General features: G+C 43.6%; 2 protein-coding genes across 2 annotated transcripts; one reads left to right on the top strand and one right to left on the bottom strand.

The window, feature by feature from the left end:
* Positions 1-6,223: 6,223 nt before the first annotated feature.
* Positions 6,224-12,879, top strand: LOC100279496 (uncharacterized). Its single transcript, NM_001152497.1, has 12 exons — positions 6,224-7,235; positions 7,338-7,540; positions 9,044-9,241; positions 9,324-9,395; positions 9,773-9,868; positions 10,462-10,541; positions 10,633-10,708; positions 10,782-10,992; positions 11,225-11,418; positions 11,497-11,602; positions 11,688-11,777; positions 11,995-12,879. The coding sequence occupies exons 1-12, from the start codon at positions 6,662-6,664 to the stop codon at positions 12,732-12,734; spliced, it is 2,640 nt and encodes an 879-aa protein (NP_001145969.1). The 5' UTR covers positions 6,224-6,661; the 3' UTR covers positions 12,735-12,879.
* Positions 12,880-14,004: 1,125 nt separating this feature from the next.
* Positions 14,005-15,777, bottom strand: LOC100127534 (uncharacterized). Its single transcript, NM_001371767.1, has 2 exons — positions 15,594-15,777; positions 14,005-14,879 (listed from the first exon to the last, which is right to left on the bottom strand). Exon 2 carries the CDS (start codon positions 14,863-14,865, stop codon positions 14,350-14,352), a length of 516 nt encoding a protein of 171 aa, NP_001358696.1. The 5' UTR covers positions 14,866-14,879; positions 15,594-15,777; the 3' UTR covers positions 14,005-14,349.
* Between the last annotated feature and the right edge of the window lie 5,472 nt (positions 15,778-21,249).

Below are 21,249 nucleotides of genomic sequence, written 5' to 3'. Positions count from 1 at the left end.
TGTTTCGTTAGGGAATTACTCACTTTAACTATGGTTATTCATATGCTCTAATATGTAGAGGACAATACATATAAGAAGATTACTCTTTTCTTATTATCCACAAGTTGGTTATTACAATGACATAATATCCGGTTCTACTAATAAAAACTCATGTGAAGAGTTTAGGAGGGTAATGACACAGAAATTCGAGATGTCCATGACGGGCGATTTGACTTACTTCCTCGGATTCCAAGTAAAGCAACTCAAGAAAGGGACATTACTCTCTCAAACGAAGTACATCCAATCCAATATATACTTAAGAAGTTTGGGATGAAGGATGCAAAGCCTGCTAAAACACCAATGGGAACTGACAGGCACCTGGACCTCAACGCAGGAGGTAAGTCCGTAGATCAAAAGGTATACCGGTCTATGATAGCATATTTTCTTTATCTTTGTGCAAGTAGACTGGACATTATGCTTTTAGTTTGCATATGCGCTAGATTTCAATCCGATCCTAAGGAATGTCACGTTGTGGCCGTGAAGCATATTCTTAGATATTTAGTTCATACGTCTTACATTGGGCTCTAGTATACTAAGGGGTCTACCTTTGACTTGATTAGATACTCAGATTCTGACTATGTAGGGTGCAAAGTTGATAGGAAGAGCACATCAGGGACTTGTCAATTTCTAGTAAGGTCCCTAGTGTCTTGGAGTTCAAAAAAACAAACTTTTGTTGCCCTATCCACCGCCGAGGCCGAGTATGTTGTCGCAGGCCAATGTTGCGCGCAAGTGCGCAACTACTTTGGATGAAGCAAACCCTCCGGGACTTTGGCTACAACTTGAGCAAAAGTCCCACTTTATGTGATAATGAGAGTGCAATTTGCTTGGCGAATAATCCCTTTGAACACAGCCGCACTAAGCACATAGACATTCAGCATCACTTTTTGAGAGATCACCAACAAAAGGGAGATATCGATGTTTGCCACATTAGCACCGATCACCAGCTAGTCGATATTTGTACCAAGCCTTTAGATGAGAAAAAAGGTTTTGTAAGCTGCGTAGTGAGCTAAATGTCTTAGATTCGTAGAACTTGGATTGATCTAAAGCACATATGTTGTTATGTATTGATCATGTCATTATAAGTTTCATTATGTATTTATGGTGTTCAAGTTGTAAAACATCATCCCTGGTCCTCACAAGTCCTTGTGCAAATGATCTATATGTTTAGGGGAAGGATATGTTACAACTTGGTCGTTTGAGACTAACATGTTTGCTCAAGTGATTTTGGTATAGTCTCAAAGGTGAATGGAAAGGGAAACAGTGAACTTGAACAACAAACAAGGCTTCCACCACAAAACGATATCTTGTTCAAGTTGCCCTTGTGTTCATTGCTTTCTTGTTTTTAATCCACAATTTTTGGTGAGGCAATGAGGTCTTTAAGGCCACTAGATTTTCCATTTTGGTGCTTAATGTCAAAGGGGGAGAAATTAAGACCAAAGCAACTGGATCAACTACCACTTGTGAATTTCAAAAAGTATTGTGTTTACTACTTGTCTTTTGATCAAAACACTCTTATTGCAAAACTACTCTGTTGTGGGGAGAAATTTGATTATGGGAAAAGGGACAATTTTTGGCTTTTGATCAAAACTGATCTTGAAAAATGCTTTGATTTGCCAAAACAAGGTGCTTTTGACATAGAAGTAAGAAAATGAGTTTGTATTGCGAAAATAAACCAAGTGGTGGCAAAATGATCAAAATATGCCAAATCATGTGATAATTCAATTAGTTTTTAAGTTTGACTTCAATTTGCACATTTTTGCTCATAATTGGATATGTTAGTATCTCTTTAGTTGCTTTTTGGAGTGTTGGCAAAAATCACCAAAAAGGGGGAGATTGAAAGGGAAATGTGCCCTTGGGCCATTTCTATTTAGTGTTAGTGGTTAAATGTTCAACACATTATGTTTGGACTAACATCATCTTGTATGATCAATAAGTACATGTAGTTAAAGCAAATTGAGAAAAAGGCACTTTAAGGCTTGAAAGTGGGCATAACTCAAATCCATACGGTTCCAAGTGAAAAAGGTGTGCTCCGAACACTTAGTCAATTGTTTTGGGTACTAATCATATTTGTCTAAGTACCAGGGACTATGAGAAGTCAAGTCAAAAGGATCAAAAGAGAATTGAAATAAGGAAGGAGCAATTGGGCTGTTCTGCAGAGCACCGGACGGTCCGGTGCCAACCACCGGACAATCCGGTGCACCGTCCAGCGGAACAGGCCACTCTCGAGAAAACCAAGACTTCGTCGGCTATAAATCACTGGATAGTCCACGCGGAGCACCGAACACTCTGGTGTGCCAGCCGACCAACGAATAGTTGACACGTCGGGCGGAGCCAACAGTCAAATGGTGCACCGGACAGTCCGGTGCCACCCATGGGACGGTCCGGTGCCCCGAGAAGCGGAAAAGTAGCCAATCAAGAGATACATAGCCATTGCACTGTGTAATGTCCCGTGTGCACTGGACAGTTTGGTCCACCCGCGGACAGAAGGCAACCAGGGCCTTTCAAATGGAGCTCCAACAACTCCTAGGTCCCTTGGGCTATAAAAGGACCCCTAGGCGTCATGGAGCACTACACAAGCATTCTTTGAGCATACTACAACTTTTAGACTTTGCGACCACGTTGTTGTTTCATTAGATAGAGATTTGAGCGCGTCTTTAGGCTGTGACTCCGCTGTGTTGTTTCACGCACTCTTTTCTTAACTCATGTGCGTGTTGTTGCTGCGATTTAAGGTCTTGTGTGTGTTTCTACTCCCTCCTTGCTCTTGTGCTTTGACTGAGATCATTTGTGTAAGGCGTGAGAGACTCCAACTTGTGGAGATTCCTCACAAAGGGATTTGATATAAGGAAGAAAAATGTGGTACTCAAGTTTGATCTTTGGATCACTTAAGATTGGTTGAGTGCAACCCTTGACCGAAGGAGGTCACCACAACGTGGAGTAGGCATTGGCCGAACCATAGGATAAAATCGTTGTGTCTCTTGTGCATCTCTTTTATTGCAATTGTTGTCTTCCAAGAGTTCTCATATTTCACTTGTAGTATTGTTCCTAAGTTCAATACACATATTTAAGGAACAATCAAGTGAAGAGTTATCTTCTCCTCTCCACCAATACTCATAACAACTTGTTTTTTGTTTTCACTAACACTTGTCACAAACCAAGTTTGTCTTGTTTAGAGTTGATTTTTGCAGGATCACCTATTCACCCCCTCTATGTGCTGCCACACGCCCTTGGTCAGTTAGTCAACACCGCGCTACTGGGTCGAAGCTTCCAGCCGCCACACATCCAAATGCCTCGTCCAGCAACCAACGCCTTGCCTCTGCTGATCTGAGCTCTCCCTTCAAGGATAACGATTTATAATCCCCAATTTCCAAGGTTTTACCATGATTTGCAAACATTGGTTGTTAGTTTTGAGTATAAATATGCAATTTGCTAAGTTTTTGCCGTGATTTGCAAACCCTATCTGTTAGCTTTAAGTATAAATATGTAATTGTTAATCTATATTGAAAACTTTGTTACGACACACCCTATATAAAAACTAGGTTTGCCACTATGCTAGAGATAGCCTAAGGTTGACTCTAACAACTCCTCTAAACTTCCCTTAACCGAACATAGAGGGAGCTTTAGGAAGATATTGTCTCCAACAACTCATCCTATAGCTCCCCTATGTACATGGAGAGTGGAACCTCATGTATGTAGGAGAGCACTATGCTCCCATATAAGATAATTAGAATGTTTTTAATTTTAATTATGCCTCGTGACATTATAACAATATGTATTATAATGCTACAAACATTGTGTGTTTTTAAAATTTAAAAAAATGATAAATATTATGTGTTAATTAACTGGGTTATAATGTAAGGAGAGCTGTACATAGAAAATTGTTGTAGACAAATTATATGTACGGAAGATTTTTTAAGAAAATAGTAAAATATATTAGAAGATAGATGCATAGAGGTAGATGGCAATCGTCGGAGAATCTAATCTAGTTTTGATCGTGCTATCTAAGGGCTTGTTCGTTTTGCTTTCAATCCATGTGGATTGGATGAGATTGAGTGAGTTTCAATCCTAAACAAGTCAAAATATTTTATAGTTTTTCTAATCTCTTCCAATCCACATGGGATTGGAATAACCGAACAAGGCCTAAAATGGACGACGGATGTGTGGTCGAGTCAGCCACGTCACGGTCTGTATTCCCAAGTACTCAACCCGAGCGACGTGCATGCTCTTGGGTAGGGCTGGACGAAATGCTCATGTCTCGTTGGCTCGCTCGGTTTGGATCTGTCCGTTTGAAATTTTTCACGAGTTGAGCTAATATCCTAGTTCGTTTCGCTAACGAGTCAACTCAGTTTGTTAACGAGCCAGCTTGCGAGTTAAACAAGTTATCACATTTCAGCAAAACAAAACTATATGTATATCATTTACGTAATAATTGATGAACATATTACATGTATGTGTGGTGTCTATGACTTATAAGTTAAGCTAATGATTGATGAATTTTGTCTATGTGTTAAATTGGTCTATGAGAATATAATTATGGCTGATAAACATATGCGTGAATTGTGAATTGATGAGTTATATTAATTTGATGTTATATTGATGTGGTCCTTCAAACTACGAGTATAATTACTATTTTCTATTATTAAATTACTTTGAAATTTAACTAGAAATTATATATTATATATATTATTTTTTCTAGCTCGCAAGCTAAACAAGCTAGCTCGACCTCGTAAATGAGTTGAATCGAGCTAACTCCATGGCTCGTTAACTTAACGAACCGTGGCGACTCAGCTTATTAGCTTAACGGGCTAACTCTAACTTGACAAATCGAATCAAGCTAGATCGATCCAGCCTTACACGAGATTGCGGCTTATGTGCGGCTTTACACGAGCTTGCGGCTTATGTGCGGCCTAAGCCGCACCACCTTCGATCTTTCGTCATGAGGCCCACGAGAGGACGTGCAGATACGGGGCCGATCTAGGCATCCGTTTACCTTGCCTCTCGTTTTAAAATTTGTATATATGTTTTAAAAAATACAAAAATAATTATTCCAACAAAAATGTGCATCTATTTATACCTTTATCTGGCAATTGATGTATTGGCCAAATTTGTGGCCAGACAACACCATAAAGTTTGCCTTCATATCTGCACAATCCGCGTGATTGGATGCCCAGTCGTGTGCGCCGAGTCCGCGTTCCGTTGATGCTGGCCCACATGTATCGATGCAACTCACGCGCTTTTTGCGTGTCTACCTATACGCGTGGAGATATGCGGGAAAGGATCTCTGCCCACCCAAGCCCACTCCTGGCGTCCCTAGATGGGTATCCAATCACGTGGAATGTGTTTCCATCAAGTACAATTTGAAGCATAAAGGTTATGAGTGACTGAATCCTCTCTCTATATATGTGCTATTTTTATGAGCGGATTTTTTTTCTTCTGAGGATCTTCATGAAATGAAGTGGCAAGGTTGAGACAAGAAATACTTTTACTACCACATAATCTTTTATAGAAATAATTGGATCTATATCATTAACAGATTATAACTTTAGATATATATCATTGGCCATGTAATTGACTAATGTAAACTCTAAATGTAAGTGAGATAACAGTGGTATATATCTGAAGTTGTAATTTTTAATGGTACAGATCCAAGATCTTCCCTCTTTTATATGGTAATATTGTGTAAATGAGTGAATAAGTTCACGGGAAAGACGAAGAAATAGCAGAAGAAAACAGTCCAAAGGCCAGGCTTATTCGGTTAGCTCTCAATCCATATATATTGAATAAAATTGTATGAATTTAAATTACAAGCAAATTAAACTTTTTTTTCAATCTCATCCATTCTATATACTATATATATAGTGGGAAACAAGACTTTAGTGGGTGCAGAGGACGGCCTGCCAAGTTTGTTGTAACCTGACGCATCTACCCGCTCTCCGCGGCTTCTGTTGCAAGCTCCGGCAAGTGGCAATCATACATTCTGGTATAGGGTCCTCGCCGCCGAGCTGAGGAAGAGAAAAGACCTATGTGGCGTGCGACGTGACGCGGACGCGCCACTCGCCGCCGTAGCCGTTGGCGTTGCGGTGGTGGCGTGCAAGCAAACAAGCGTCGAGCAGTGGCCGATGATGGATTGGAATGGGCAGGCAGATGCAGGAGGACCCCTAATGATGGCCTCGGCACTTGGCTTGCGGTCCTTGGTCTTGGGGTCCAAGAATCCCCTATAAAATCGTCTCCCCCTCCGCTATGCGTATTTCTCGACCATTTCCCGTTCCCGTTGATCGAAAGGAGAGAAGGGTGAAAAATCTCGGCACAAGTGTCAGTCGTTCACTACCTGGCAGTCCGTAGTCGGTCCACTTCACCTATCACTATCAGCTTGCGAGGAGAGGAACAAGGGCGTCTTCTCCAATCCTCGGCTGTATTGCCAATGGCTTTCCGCGCAATACTTGCCTGACTCGACGATGCGTTGTTGCCATTTCTTGATGTTTCGTCCGCTTCGCCTCTTCGCGCTTGTCATGGGGTATTAAAGGTCTGGAGGGGTTGAAGGCTTCCGCTAATGCGGTGGGTATCCACCGACTGAGCAGTGGGTGGGGGATATCGAGCGGTTCTTGTTCCTGCAAGAAAGGGGGCCATGGCGCGAGCGCCAAGCATGCCGGCGGCGACGGCGGTAGGGATCGTGGTCGTGATGCTGCTGGCCGCCGGCTTCCGCGGCGCGGAAGGTAAATCGTGCACGAACGCGTTCCCGGGATTGACCTCGCACACGGAGCGCGCGGCGGCGCAGCTGCGGCCAGGGCCGCCGGCAACGGTGCTCCAGCCCATCATCCACCACCACCGCCACGGACGCGAGCAGCACCTCACCCCGACCGACGAGTCCACCTGGATGTCGCTCATGCCGCGCCGGGCGCTGCGGCGCGAGGAGGCGTTCGACTGGCTAATGCTCTACCGCGAGCTCCGGGGCGGCGGTGGCTCCGCGCGGCCCGGGGTCGCGGCTGGGGCGTTCCTCTCCGAGGCGTCCCTGCACGACGTGCGGCTGGAGCCGGGCAGCATGTACTGGCGAGCCCAGCAGACCAACCTGGAGTACCTGCTCCTCCTCGACGTCGACCGCCTCGTCTGGAGCTTCCGCAAGCAGGCCGGCCTGACGGCGCCGGGAACTCCCTACGGCGGGTGGGAGGGCCCTGGCATCCAGCTCCGGGGACACTTCGTTGGTACGCTGCCGGATCTCCGTTTGGCTTCGAATTTGTAGCATTTACCCAGACCAATCGCCCAGCTAGACTGAAATTTCAATGTATTGCCGTTGTTATTTTCAGGGCATTACCTGAGTGCTACTGCAAAGATGTGGGCTAGCACACACAATGACACTCTTAATGCAAAAATGTCATCTGTCGTCGATGCCCTCTACGATTGCCAGAAGAAGATGGGCACAGGGTACCTGTCGGCCTTCCCATCGGACTTCTTCGATTGCCTTGAGGCCATCAAGTCTGTCTGGGCTCCTTACTACACAATCCACAAGGTGAACTGGTGAAGGGGTGCTTCCGTTTCTTTTTTTAGATGATAAAAACAAAGTCCGGCCTTGGCCTCAAACGAAGTTACGACCAAAGTTTACAATAAGAGGCATACTGTCTTGACACATCACACAACTTCACTAGAGAATACTAGTGACATAACCAAAGGTACTACATAGTTAAATGGAAAGCAGAATCCCATCCGAAATTGCGAAAAAACTATACTAGCATCATCTCCACACTATGACATGAAGACTTTATTAACTCTTGTTCCTCTATCTTAAGCTGTAGCTATGACCAGAAGCGACACTAGAAGGTTGCCCTGAAGGTTACCTGCAAACAAGATTTAGGAGAAGGTTTATTGAAAACCACATCATTCTTACTCAACCAAATGGTCCAACAAATTGCAGATGCTGCAGTTAGTAGTAAACGGCGTGATTTGACCGGAGAACCCTTGCCCAGTCCCCAAACAATTCATTCGTATCCCAGGGAGGTCTCAATCCTGTGCTAATCTGAACCAAACGCCAAATGAAAGCCGCATAAGTGCACCTGAAAAACAAGTGATTTATTGTCTCCGGTCTGCTACAAAAACAACAACTCTGATTACCCTGCCAATTTCTCCTAGCCAAGTTATCCTTTGTTAAGGTTACACCTCTTTTGAGGTACCACAAAAAACTTTTATTTTTAGAGGTATCTTGAGTTTCCAAAGATCCTTGTTATTAGCTCCCGCTCCATTGTTCAGAATTGCCTGGTACAAGGACCTAACAGTATACACCCCGTTAGCAGTCAGGTCCCATCTAAATGAATCTCTATTAGTATTCAAATTAAGTATGCGCCACCAACGCCACTAGTTGAAACCATTGGACCCGCAGCTGGTCTACCAAACCCCTACGAAAGGATTTGTTTAAGGGTGCCGAGGAAAATACAAAAGCAACCGTTGAATTCTTCCTCCTTGCTAGGTTATACAGAGGAGGGAATCGAAATTTAAGCGCCCCTAACGGCCTAACCCAAGCCAATTGTCCTCCCAGAAACGCACTTGGGACCCATCATGCACATGAAAGGTGCCTTTATTGATGAATAGATCCTTAATCTTCATAAGGCCACTCCAAAAGTGTGAATCTGTGGCCCGTCGTTGTGCCTGGGATAAAGTTCGATTAGCCAGATATTTTTGTCTTAGTAAAGATTGCCACATTCCTTCTTCATTAAGAAGTTTATACATCCATCTACTTAGGGGACATCTATTTTGTATCTCTAGATTCAGAATGCCTAACCTGCCTAGCTCTTTCGGTTGGCAAATTACCTCCCGTTCCCGCCAGCCTATATTTTTTTCTTATGGCCCTCACCTTGCCAGAAAAAACGCGATCTGAAATAATCTATCTTCTATAGCACCCTTTTTGGTACTTCAAAGAAAGACATCATGAACATCGCTAGACTGGTTATGACATAATTAATTAATACTAAACCTGTTGATTTTTAATATGCAAAAATTGAGACTAATTTTTGGTTCGCAGATTATGCAAGGTCTTCTTGATCAGTACACAGTTGCTGGGAATTCCATGGCTCTTGACATGGTGATAAAGATGGCTAATTATTTCAGTGACCGGGTGAAGAATGTCATACAGAATTATAGCATTGAGAGGCACTGGGAATCTCTCAATGAGGAGACTGGTGGGATGAATGATGTTCTCTATCAGCTCTACACGATAACGGTAATTTGCTATTTGTTACAAGCGAAGCATAGATTAAACAGTTGTGTCTAACTGATATGCTTCCTTTCTCCTAATTGGGCAGCACGATATGAAGCATTTGACACTAGCTCATCTCTTCGATAAGCCATGCTTTCTTGGGTTGCTGGCAGTTCAGGTACGCAGAACATGATATGGTTTCCTAATTGTAAATCTTCATCTATTTGGTGATAGACATGGAGTATTTATGTCTAATTTACAATACAATACAATACATGACTAAAATAGAACTCAAGCAGTTTTGTATTTGATTATGTTAACACCTGTGATTACTAACTTCAGTCTAATCCTTTTATCATCTGCGGCGGTCACTACAATACTACATGTCTATACATCAAACACATTTTTAATTATGCCACCACCCAACTGGTGTTGTCATGAAGCTGAACTTTGGGTTTCTACTGCTGAATTTTATTGATGGAATAAATCTACTGTTCCTCTTGAAGGATTTTCATTTGAGTAATAGCCTTGGTGTGTGTATGTGCTTCATTTCAGGCTGACAGTATTTCCGGTTTTCATTCAAACACACACATTCCAGTTGTCATTGGTGCGCAAATGAGGTATGAAGTTACTGGAGATCCTCTTTACAAGGTAAAATTCAACTATATCTTATTACTAGAGAGTTGAGTATTCCATTTTCACAGACGGTGCACGTTCTTATCAGTTCCGATTATGATGATAGTTACTATTCATAATGGGTCACAAGTGGACTATTTTACTTCCTTCCCATATAAGTATACTTGTTGGCTTCAGAAAATCAAAGATATGCATAACTCTTGCTGGTCTCTAGCTGAGTTGGTTAGATGGTCTGAGTAACACTCCTTTAAGTCCTAAGTTCGACTCCCCATGGGAACGAATTTCAGGTTGGAGTTAAAAAATCCCCTCGTTTGTCTCTATCCCATGCCAAAGCATAGGTCTAAGGCCCGGTCATGGTCGTTCTCATATGGACTATGGTGTCGCTGTGTATGGGTGGGACAGGGGTTCAGGGGCTTTCTCGACCTACGTGAGAATATCTTCTTCTTAATATAATGTCTGGGGCTGTCTTATCTCCCACAAGTTGAGTTATTAGTAAAATTCTGACTATCTATTACTCTACTTCTCAAGTAGTACCTGCTTGTCTTCTTTTTTCTCATTGGTTTTCTGCAATTTGGGTGAGGCTGACCATAAGCCTCGTTTTGAAACAGCAAATTGCGTCATTCTTTATGGATACAATAAATTCTTCTCATAGCTACGCAACTGGTGGCACATCTGCTGGTGAATTCTGGTGTAACTTCTTGGTGCCTGATTTCCTGATGTACATAGTATATAGACAACTACATTTCAGAAGGAACTTCATGCTCTAAACTGCTTTTCAGGACCGATCCAAAGCGTTTAGCTGGGACTCTGAGTACTGAGAATGAGGAATCTTGTACCACCTACAATATGCTTAAGGTTGACAGTCATCAAACCACCTAAAACATATATTTCTCTTGTTTAGATATGTCATATGCATACACACGTGCAGGTTTCTCGCAACCTATTCAGATGGACAAAGGAAATAGCATATGCAGATTACTATGAAAGGGCATTGATAAATGGTGTTTTAAGCATTCAACGGGGGACAGATCCTGGTGTTATGATTTACATGCTACCCCAGGCCCCTGGACACTCAAAGGCTGTGAGTTATCATGGTTGGGGAACAAAGTACGATTCATTCTGGTGTTGTTATGGGACAGGTAATATAACACACCTCCAACATCTATCTGTGCTGACTTGATGTGATTCCTCTACAGTAATTACTGTACTTGATTTTAGTCAACTGTTTCTCATATTTTGATTTCATAAGCTGAAGGCAGTATCTAGCCCCTTTATTTTTAACCTCTTTACTTTATGTCTGTTAAAATTGGGGTTGCAATTATTTCAAGCTTATTGTTTGTTTTGAAATATTATTACGATTTTTATTTGCAGGTATAGAATCCTTTTCAAAACTTGGTGATTCTATTTACTTTGAGGAGAAAGGAGATCCACCTGCACTCAATATCATTCAGTACATACCAAGCACTTACAACTGGAAAGCAGCTGGGCTTACTGTTACTCAGCAAATCAAAACCCTCAGCTCTTCTGACCAGTATCTTCAAATTTCATTCTCCATTTCTGCAAACGTAATTATTTTCAATTCTTTATAGGTTAACTTCAGATAAAACATCTGCAGTCAGCTTATTTGTTTTCTATTTGTTCAGACAAGCGGTCAGACTGCCAATATAAATTTTAGAATTCCGTCATGGACATTTGCTGATGGTGCAGGAGCAACTTTAAATGGCAAAGATTTGGGGTCTATATCTCCAGGTAAAATCGTTCTGTCGTGTCTAGCATTCAAACTACGATTGATATTCTAAGGCCACTTCATTACCTTATCTTATTCTGTGGGCAGGATCTTTCCTATCAATCACCAAACAGTGGAACTCCGATGATCACTTAGCGCTACACTTTCCAATCAGGTTAAGGACGGAAGCAATTAAAGGTAATTCGTGAAGTTTCACCTAATCCAAAATTGAATGACAAATTGATTAACTTTATTTATCTCAGACATTATATTTCATCATAATAACCAGTGGTTGTAATAAAATGCATAGTACGCTAGTAGAAGTAACAGATTTTGCTCCCATGTGTGTTAATATTGAGATTTTTTGTATAATGAGGATCTTGATCTGAATATTAACTGCTAGCTATCCCTTCAGATGACAGACTGGAATATGCATCCCTTCAAGCAGTCCTGTTTGGGCCATTTGTTCTTGCTGGCCTATCCACTGGTGACTGGGATGCAAAAGCTGGCAACGGCAGTGCTATTTCAGATTGGATCGCCGCTGTCCCTCCAGCACACAACTCACAGCTGGTAACCTTCACACAAGTATCCAACGGAAAGGCATTTGTCCTCTCAAGTGCAAATGGCACCCTGACGATGCAAGAGCGACCTGAAGTCGACGGCACCGACGCCGCCATCCATGCGACATTCAGGGCTCACCCTCAGGAGGACTCAACAGAGCTGCATGACATCTACAGCACAACCTTGACGGGAACTTCCATTCTGCTCGAACCATTCGACTTGCCAGGAACCGTGATCACCAACAACCTCACTCTATCTGCGCAGAAGAGCTCCGATTCCCTCTTCAACATCGTGCCCGGGCTCGATGGAAACCCTAACTCGGTCTCCCTCGAGCTCGGGACCAAACCAGGATGCTTCTTGGTGACGGGCACGAACTACTCCGCAGGGACGAGGATTGAAGTCAACTGCAAGAGTTCCCTTGAGAGCATTGGCGGGATACTCGAGCAGGCGGCGAGCTTTTCGCAAACTGACCCATTGAGGCAGTATCACCCGATCAGCTTTGTCGCGAAGGGGGTGGCCAGGAACTTCCTCCTTGAGCCATTGTACAGTTTGAGGGACGAATTCTACACGGTTTACTTCAACGTCAGGGTCTGAGTCCTGACGCTTACACTTGCAGTAGAAGTAATACAGAATAAATAATGTGCGCGACCTTTTTCTTCTCATACACTGTAGCTTAGAACAGCCAATGAAGAAGCAATTGGGTTGTTTGAACTTGTTATGCACGCGGGAGTATTCACTTTGTGTGAAACCACTTGTTATGCAATACCAAACGAGTCCTGGCTGCTATCTGACTTGTGGCATGGTAAAAAGAACCCCATTTGGGTGTCTGATTTGCAACTAATAACCCCCTGGACCCTGGTTCATGCCGAGCATTGCAACTGTTTTAGTCAGTGAACGGAGCAATTAACAACAGCTAGGTTCCATAAAATACGTCTATTCTAAAGCTGAGATGAGGACGGCAAAGCTGAGATCCTATCTATTATCCCAATTAACAACGAAGGAATCTCACGGCGATCAGACTTCTGTATCATTGCTTTGTGTTCTTTATACCATCGCAGCTGAACACCTGGCAGGGGGAGTTGCTCAATGTTCCCGTCATGTCTAAAGAGACCCCACTCACAAATTGAGGGAGGAAAATATTTCGTGCCCAGCACAATAAATTATGTGTGGGCACTTTTTTAGACTTGCTCCAATTATGTCAATAATATCATTTCGTACAAATCAGTTATCTTCTTTGCAAGTGGCAATCATACAAAAACGAGTTGTTTAGACTTGCTCCAATTCTTTGCAGGTGGCAAATGATACAAAACAAACTAGGCGTGTTCCAATCACATGTGGAAAGTCGAGTTGCATGTTCCCAACTGTACACGATAGAAAAGAGGTTGCAGAATATGAAATGTATGTTCCCTTTGCGGCCTCTTGATTGAGAATTCAAGTTGCCTAGTGTCAACATTCACCAGGAAATTGTGCTTGTGTACACTGTATGTAATGCAGATTCAGCGTACCCAACCACCACCAAGCTGCATCCTAATACAAAATCACAGCTCTGGAACAAAAATGATTTATGAAATTAAGTGTTCGACAGCAAGAATCCCACTTCATTGCACCCTTCCTCAGAGAACGAGGAGCAAGATCTGCTGATTGGTCAATAGTTCCACATATGAACAATTACTTGAATATAACCTCTGATTGGTCGATAGTAGAGAAGTGGCCTGAAACCACTATGGCCCCCTCTCAACCTCTGGTCCTCTGAATTGAAATAACAGGTACACATGAATTGAAATGCAGAGCGATTACCTGAATGTGATATGTTGCTGGAACATCAAGAGAAAACAATAGAACTGGAAAATATACTTGTAGGAGATATGGCAGACAATTGCTGATTACTATTACTGATTGGAAGGCAACACACATGAGAAATTGAGAATAGTAGATTACAGAGCTACCTAAACGGGGAATGACACGATACCGACCCAAACCACCAAGAATAACTGAATAAGCTTACACGACATAGTCAACACGCAAACCATTTTCGTGACTCGACTGGGGATGAATTCTTGCAGCTGCCAGGATGCTGTGCGCATCATAGTATTGAACCCCAGGGGACGTGACAGCAAGACAAGAATGGGAAGTTCAATGATAAAGCAGCAAAGAGACATGCTGAATTCTTGCAGATCGCAACCATTTTTCGTTACCCAATGCCCCCGCCTCAGATCTTGTCAAGCTTCTCCGCCTTCACCACTGGATTGGCCTTGGCGATAGCGTCCCTAGCTGCAGTTCGATAGTCGAACTGGCAGTCGTGTTTGTCGGAGTAGCGGTGCATCGAACAGTACGTGTTCCCGCATCGGCAGTTAAAACCCGTCAACCCAACACGCTTCCTACAGGTTGCGCACCGGTTTGGGCCTTCCTTGGCCTTCGCGATAACAGCAGCAGCCTCGCTGGTTTCAGCGACATGCATAGGCTGCACGGCGATAGTCTTCTCCTCGACTTGAGGAACTGCCACACCTACAGTTGCAGCAATTGCAGGTCCTTTCCCATTATCACCGCCATTGACAATGCTATCGATGGAGGAGGCAGCCAACTGGGCCTGCTCCTGCTTCATTATCATCTCCTTGTGGCACTTGGAGCACATGTTCATGGTGGCAGCGCTTCCAAAGAAACCACAGTTATTGATGCATAGGATTGGGCCCTCCGGCTGCTGGCAGCCGGCCTCCTTGTGTTCCATCACTGAATATATGTCTGCACATCAAACCATCATTGCCATCTTAGCAAACATCAATCGTGGTAGACGAAACAAGATCCTGATTTTTAGGAACAAAAGACACAATCGCAAAATTTGCTGCGCAAATACAGCTCAAACCGACTTTTTAAACGAATCAGGGTAACATATCAAATTCGAATCTCTACAAAAACAAGAAAAAAATTCCCAATGATCTAAATCGAGAACAGCGTGCACCAAATCTGCTGCATAAATTAACAAATCCACCGCTTAAAACCAGGCACACACGATTTCCACTATAATAGAGCACTTAAATCACTAGCTATTAACAGCGCTATAAAACTTTAGAGAAATCAGGCAAAATGGGCCGATGTATTATTTTCAACAAGACAAAGTGAAAAACAAATTTTATACAGTTTTTAAATTTAAAAACAAGAAGAAGAAGAAGAAGAAGAAACGCGTTTTCATTTCCACATCCCAAGAGAACAAGCAACCGAAGGCCAAGTCAACCCACGAATCTGCGACCTCCCGTCCCCCTGGCAATTCCCAACCCATGAAATCCCCGTATCCAACGAATCAACACCACCACAACCTCTTTCCCCCACCCCCTCAAGAAAACCGCATGAATCGGTCAGGGGACGCCGAATCGGACCCCGAGACCGATAGATCAAGCCTTCTCTACCAAATCCAACAGGGAAAACAAACACGAGAAGGGGAGCAGAGCAAACCCTAACCCTGCGCGAGGCGGACGCGGAGTCGGAGATGGCGTGCGTGGATTGGAATCGCGAGGAGGAGCTTCGAAATGGGGGCGTCGTCGGGCCAGAGAAGGTGGGGGAGCCAGATAAAAAAGGTGGAGCCGACGCGAAGTTACTTGCCTGCCCCTGGTGTTTTGCATTATTTGCAAGTAAGTGGTGGCGTCGAGTGTTCTGGGCGAGGTGTGGTGGGCGTTGTGGAGTCGCAAAGAGGCAAAGAGTAGAGATGGCAATGGTAATACCTCATACTCATACCCACAACATAAAAATAACTCTATCGGATCAGTCATATATACTGGCGGGTATAGATTTACTCTCATACCTATACCCATACCCATGTGGGTATGGGTCACCCAACGGGTCACCCGTACCCACAAAAGCTAAACATCTATCAAAATATTATATGATACAAATGTCAGGTATATCCATCTAAATACCATTACAAAATTTCTAACATCATTTAACCATCCATTCAACACACCAAAGATAATTGGATAAAGTAGTAACACTAGGATAGTACTCCCTCCGTTGTCCTATTAGTTGTCGTTTTGGATAAGGTTTGAGTCAAACTTATAAAATTTTGACTACAAATAATTATTTTGTTATTTAGTTTTGGAACCCAATATTTATATGCATCAATTTGTCATAAAAAGTACTTTTATAAAAATATAAATGTATTAAGAGTTCATTTGTATTTTAACAAAAAAAACATTGGTCAAAGTTATATTTTGGAGACCGTGTCGTTGTCCTAAACGACAACTAATAGGAAACCGTAGGGAGTACTATATAACACATTACATGGTCATTAAATTGTCGTTACGCCTTCTATGACATTACGGCATAAAAGGTTGTTAAATAGTAAAAAAGATGGATGACTAAAGTCAAAGTTCATGCTTTGCCTAAGTTTATATTGGGTATTGTATACCCATGGTTAACGGGTATGGGTGAAGGCGGAACGTTCTAATACTCGTTTATCCATTGGGTGAAGATTTTTGCCCAATAACAGACCCATGAGTAGAATATTTAGCCCACATACATACTCTAATGAAGTAAATACCCATCGGGTATCGGGTCGCGGGTACCCATTGCCATCTCTAGCAAAGAGTGCTAGCAGTTCTGTGTCTTTAAAATATTATTTTGCATTATAAATATGGGAGAATCTAGCGGATGTTCTATATAAATCATAACACACACTAAATTTATATAAAAATAGTGAGTATAGTGGTTTAAGTATTATGTCTTGACTAGCAGTTAAGGTTCGAGTCTTGCTAATCCCTTTTTTATTTAATTTCTTAATTTTTTATGGCATACCCTAAATATAGCAGCTGGGTCCGCCACTAATTATAAACTATATATGTTCGTAGAGTGGAGTTTAAATATATATATGAGAATGATTAAGCTACTAGAGATAAGATGAGGGGTTGTTTGGTTTTTTGCCTAAGCCGACACAACTTAAAGTTAGGCATGCTACATTGTTTTAGTTATATGTTTCGTATTCTTCTAAGGTGTTGCCATAACCACGATTCTATGTACTCGCCAAAAAAACCTGCAGCATCTCTGGCTCCCGAATCAAGCACCCAAACCCTATCGCGCCACACTCGACTTGACCGTCGCAATATCTTTCCCTGTGATAGCCTGTCTCCACTCCTACAAGTGTCGACATATGCTGGTCCAAGGTACGGAAGGAAGCGTCGCGAGTGAGCCGCCTAGGGTGCCACCTCCTGGGCGAGTCTCTTGAGGACCTATCGACATGGTTAGCCGCCTGGGTGTAGCGCCGACGAGAGACTCGTGTGGGGCCGCAGCACCAGTGGGGGTGACGCCTCGAATGAAGCGCCTAGGTTTCGCTTGCGTGATGCGCGATTGGGGGGTGCCTGCGGGCCATTGCCTGGTGACCACGCCGGTCGATTTTTGGCTCAGGTTCACACCAGCTTATTTGTCCGACTAACATGTTTCTTATTTTTTTGTAGGGAAATTTGGCAAGGAACAATCATCTAGGTTGTTGTAAGGTATAACTATGTCTTTCTTGTTACTTATCTCATGTGATATGTGCATTCTGAAGTCATTGCAATATGCATAGATGGGTGCAATGAAGTAATATCTTGAGTGTTGTTATTATGATCATTACATCAGAAGGACGCTTATTTCCTTGGACATCTGTGTTCATATGTTGTGGTATATGTTGTAAGAAAAAAAGATTGGGCAAGTGATGCGTCACGATGCCCGATCTTCACGCCGTAGGATCAATCTTCAGATAACTAGCTTCGAAGAAGCCAAGATAACTTGCTGCAAGCAGCGATAACTAGTGCAACCTGACAAATAAAACTCGAAGCCAACCACCATCTTTAACCGGCAACCTGAATCGAGGATTCGCCCAACCACACTCTCAAAGAACCAACCAACACAGCCTACAATCAATCGAGGAGACCTCGAAGGGAGTAGGAGCACCACTTGGGAGCGGATGAAGTCGCAGCTTCTGCAATCCCGCGAAGGAATTCACAAGAGCAAAGAGGTAGAGATCACTCTCAATATTTGTTAGCACACAGCTGAACAAAGGGGTTCTGTTTTAGATTATCAAAAGGCTGCCTTACATCATAGACATAGGGGGGTATTTATACTAGTAACAACCAGCCTGAAAGGGAATTAGGCTTACACCTGTTTCCTAATTGATTTTGGTGGTTGAATTGCCCAACACAAATAATTGGACTAACTAGTTTGCTCTAGTCTATAAGTTCTACAGGTGCAAAAGGTTCACAATAAGCCAATAAAAAGACCAAGAAAAGGGTTCAAACAAGAGAGCAAAAGATAACCCGGGAGGCACCCTGGTCTGGCGCACCGGACTGTCCGGTGTGCCACCGGACAGTGTCCGGTGCACCAGGGCACTCGAGGCCGAACTCTTCACCTTCGGGAATTTTCAAGGGCGCTCCCCTATAATTCACCGGACTGTCTTGTGAGTCACCGGACAGTGTCCGGTGCACACCGGACTGTCTGGTGTGCCAGCGGAGCAATGGCTACTTCGCGCGCAACGGTCGACTGCAACGCATTAAATGCAACGTCTGCGTGCGCAGAGGTTAGAGGACGCGCAGGTGGCGCATCGAACAGTCCACAGGACCTATCCAGTGCACCACTAGACAGCCCAGAAGCCCCACAAGTCAGAGCTCCAACGGTCGAACCCCAACGGTCTGCTGACGTGGCTGGCGCACCGGACTGTCCGGTGCGCCATGTGACAGCACACTTCCAACGACCATTTTTGGTGGTTGGGGCTATAAATACCCTAACCACCCCACATTCAATGGCATCCAAGTTTTCACTCTTCTACACCTTACAAGAGCTATAGCATTCAATACAAGACACACCAAAGAGATCAAATCCTCTCCCAACTCCACACAAAGCTTTAGTGATTAGAGAGAGTGATTTGTTGTGTTCGTTTGAGCTCTTGCGCTTGGATTGCTTCTTTTCTTTCTCATTCTTCTTGCGATCAACTCAATTGTAACCAAGGCAAGAGACACCAATTGTGTGGTGGTCCTTGCGGGAACTTAGTGTTCCGTTTGATTGAGAAGAGAAGCTCACTCGGTCTAAGTGACCGTTTGAAAGAGGGAAAGGGTTGAAAGAGACCCGGTCTTTGTGACCACCTCAACGGGGAGTAGGTTTGCAAGAACCGAACCTCGGTAAAACAAATCATCGTGTCTCACTCTTTATTCGCTCACGATTTGTTTTGCGCCCTCTCTCTCGGACTCATTTATATTTCTAACGCTAACCCGTCTTGTAGTTGTGATTAAGTTTGTAAATTTCAGATTCACCCTATTCACCCCCCACATCTAGGCGACTTTCAATTGGTATCAGAGCAGGTTCTTCATTAGAGCCTAACCGCTCAAAGTGATGTTGGGAGATCACGCCAAGAAAGAGATGGGGACCAGCGAAAAGCCCATTACAAGCCACGGGAAGGCTCCATCGGGAGAGTCCTACAACAAAGGGAAGGGGAAGGAAAAGGAATCCTCTTCACACAAGTCGCGTCGGAGCGGTGACAAGAAGAAGAAGATGAGGAAGTGAGAGCACCTAGAGGGGGGGTGAATAGGTGATCCTGTGAAACTTGAACTTAATGCCACAAAAACTTGGTTAAGTGTTAGTACAAATAATGCCAAGTGGCTAGAGAGGAGTCTCAACAAAACACAATAACCACAAGAGATCAATCACAGAGCTGGCACAGTGGTTTATCCCGTGGTTCGGCCAAGACCAACGCTTGCCTACTCCACGTTGTGGCGTCCCAACGGACGAGGGTTGCAATCAACCCCTCTCAAGTGGTCCAAAGATCCACTTGAATACCACGGTATTTTGCTTGCTTTACTATATCCCGTTTGCGAGGAATCTCCACACTTTGGAGTCTCTCGCCCTTACAAAGACGTTCACAAAGAAGCACGGAGTAAGGGAGGGATTAGCAACTCACACAAGACACAAAGATCACAACAAATACGCACACACAAGACCCAGACTTAAGCTCAAAAGACTAGCACACTAGAACGGAGCTCAAATCACTAGAATGTCGAACAAGTGCGCAAGAATGGAGTGTGAGTGATCAAGAATGCTTAAGGAATGCTTGGTGTACTCCTCCATGCGCCTAGGGGTCCCTTTTATAGCCCCAAGGCAGCTAGGAGCCGTTGAGAGCATTCCAAGAAGGCAATTCTTGCCTTCTGTCGCCTGGCGCACCGGAAAGTCCGGTGCACCACCGGACACTGTCCGGTCCGGATTTCTTTCCTTTTGTGGCGTAGCCGACCGTTGGCGCCTGGGAGTCGTTGGCGCACCGGACACTGTCCGGTGCACACCGGATAGTCTGGTGCCCCCTCTCGACCGTTGGCTCGGCCACGTGTCTCACTCAGATCGCGCAGCCGACCGTTGGCCCGGCCGACCGTTGGCTCACTGTTGGGGACTTGTTCTCAAATGCTATGAATTAAGAACAAGGCAACATAAAATGTTAAATGTTAACGTCCTTCGTTCATGAAACATTATTCCCTTGAGGATAATGGGCCTCGGACGAAGGTTGATGAGAGTATAATTACGAAGCTTAAATCTTCGTAATAAAATTTCAATAGACATAAAATAAAAGGTACAAAAGGGGTAAATAAATCATAGACGAATTATATTATATTTACTTAATATGTTGAATCATTGAATACAATAATACCTCTGCCTTGACAAAAGGTTGAATTCCAGAATATGCGATTGCAATTACTAGAATGCGTGAACAGTAAAGGAATACTGTTCACTATTTATAGGCACAGGACGCAGCCTGTGAGGAATTACAAGTATGCCCCTTATAAAAACTTACAACATTGACTCAGACCTTTATGGACTAAAAGGTCATTCTATCTTTAAGTCGGTTTGTAATGCCGAAGCTTCACAAAGAGGAACCTTCGGTCATCTTATACAAACAGCTTCAGCTAAAGACCGCTTCTTCCTATAAGACCTTCGGCGACGAAGCATAGGCCCAACAGTAGCCCCTTTCGCGGTGCTAGATCGTTTTTCGTAACGAGCTTGATCCGTGAAAAAAGTCTCTTAAGCTTCGGGGAGCCGAAGGTCCAAAAAACACCTTCCCTGAGCTCGTTGTCGAGAAACGATTCAATTTCCCAGCGCGTAGCGGTCCCAC

The sequence above is a fragment of the Zea mays genome, chromosome 4 (assembly GCF_902167145.1).
Source record: "Zea mays cultivar B73 chromosome 4, Zm-B73-REFERENCE-NAM-5.0, whole genome shotgun sequence".
NCBI lineage: Eukaryota > Viridiplantae > Streptophyta > Magnoliopsida > Poales > Poaceae > Zea > Zea mays.
Note: the sequence above shows the minus strand (reverse complement) of the source record. Positions and strands in the feature narration are given on the sequence as shown.

Coding starts and splice junctions, on each gene's coding strand:
- LOC100279496 (NM_001152497.1), top strand. CDS start 6,662: ATGGCGCGAGCGCCAAGCATGCCGGCGGCGACGGCGGTAGGGATCGTG. Junction 9,242..9,323: donor ATCAGCTCTACACGATAACG/GTAATTTGCTAT, acceptor CTAATTGGGCAG/CACGATATGAAGCATTTGAC. Junction 10,709..10,781: donor CCACCTACAATATGCTTAAG/GTTGACAGTCAT, acceptor ACACACGTGCAG/GTTTCTCGCAACCTATTCAG.
- LOC100127534 (NM_001371767.1), bottom strand. CDS start 14,865: ATGGAACACAAGGAGGCCGGCTGCCAGCAGCCGGAGGGCCCAATCCTA.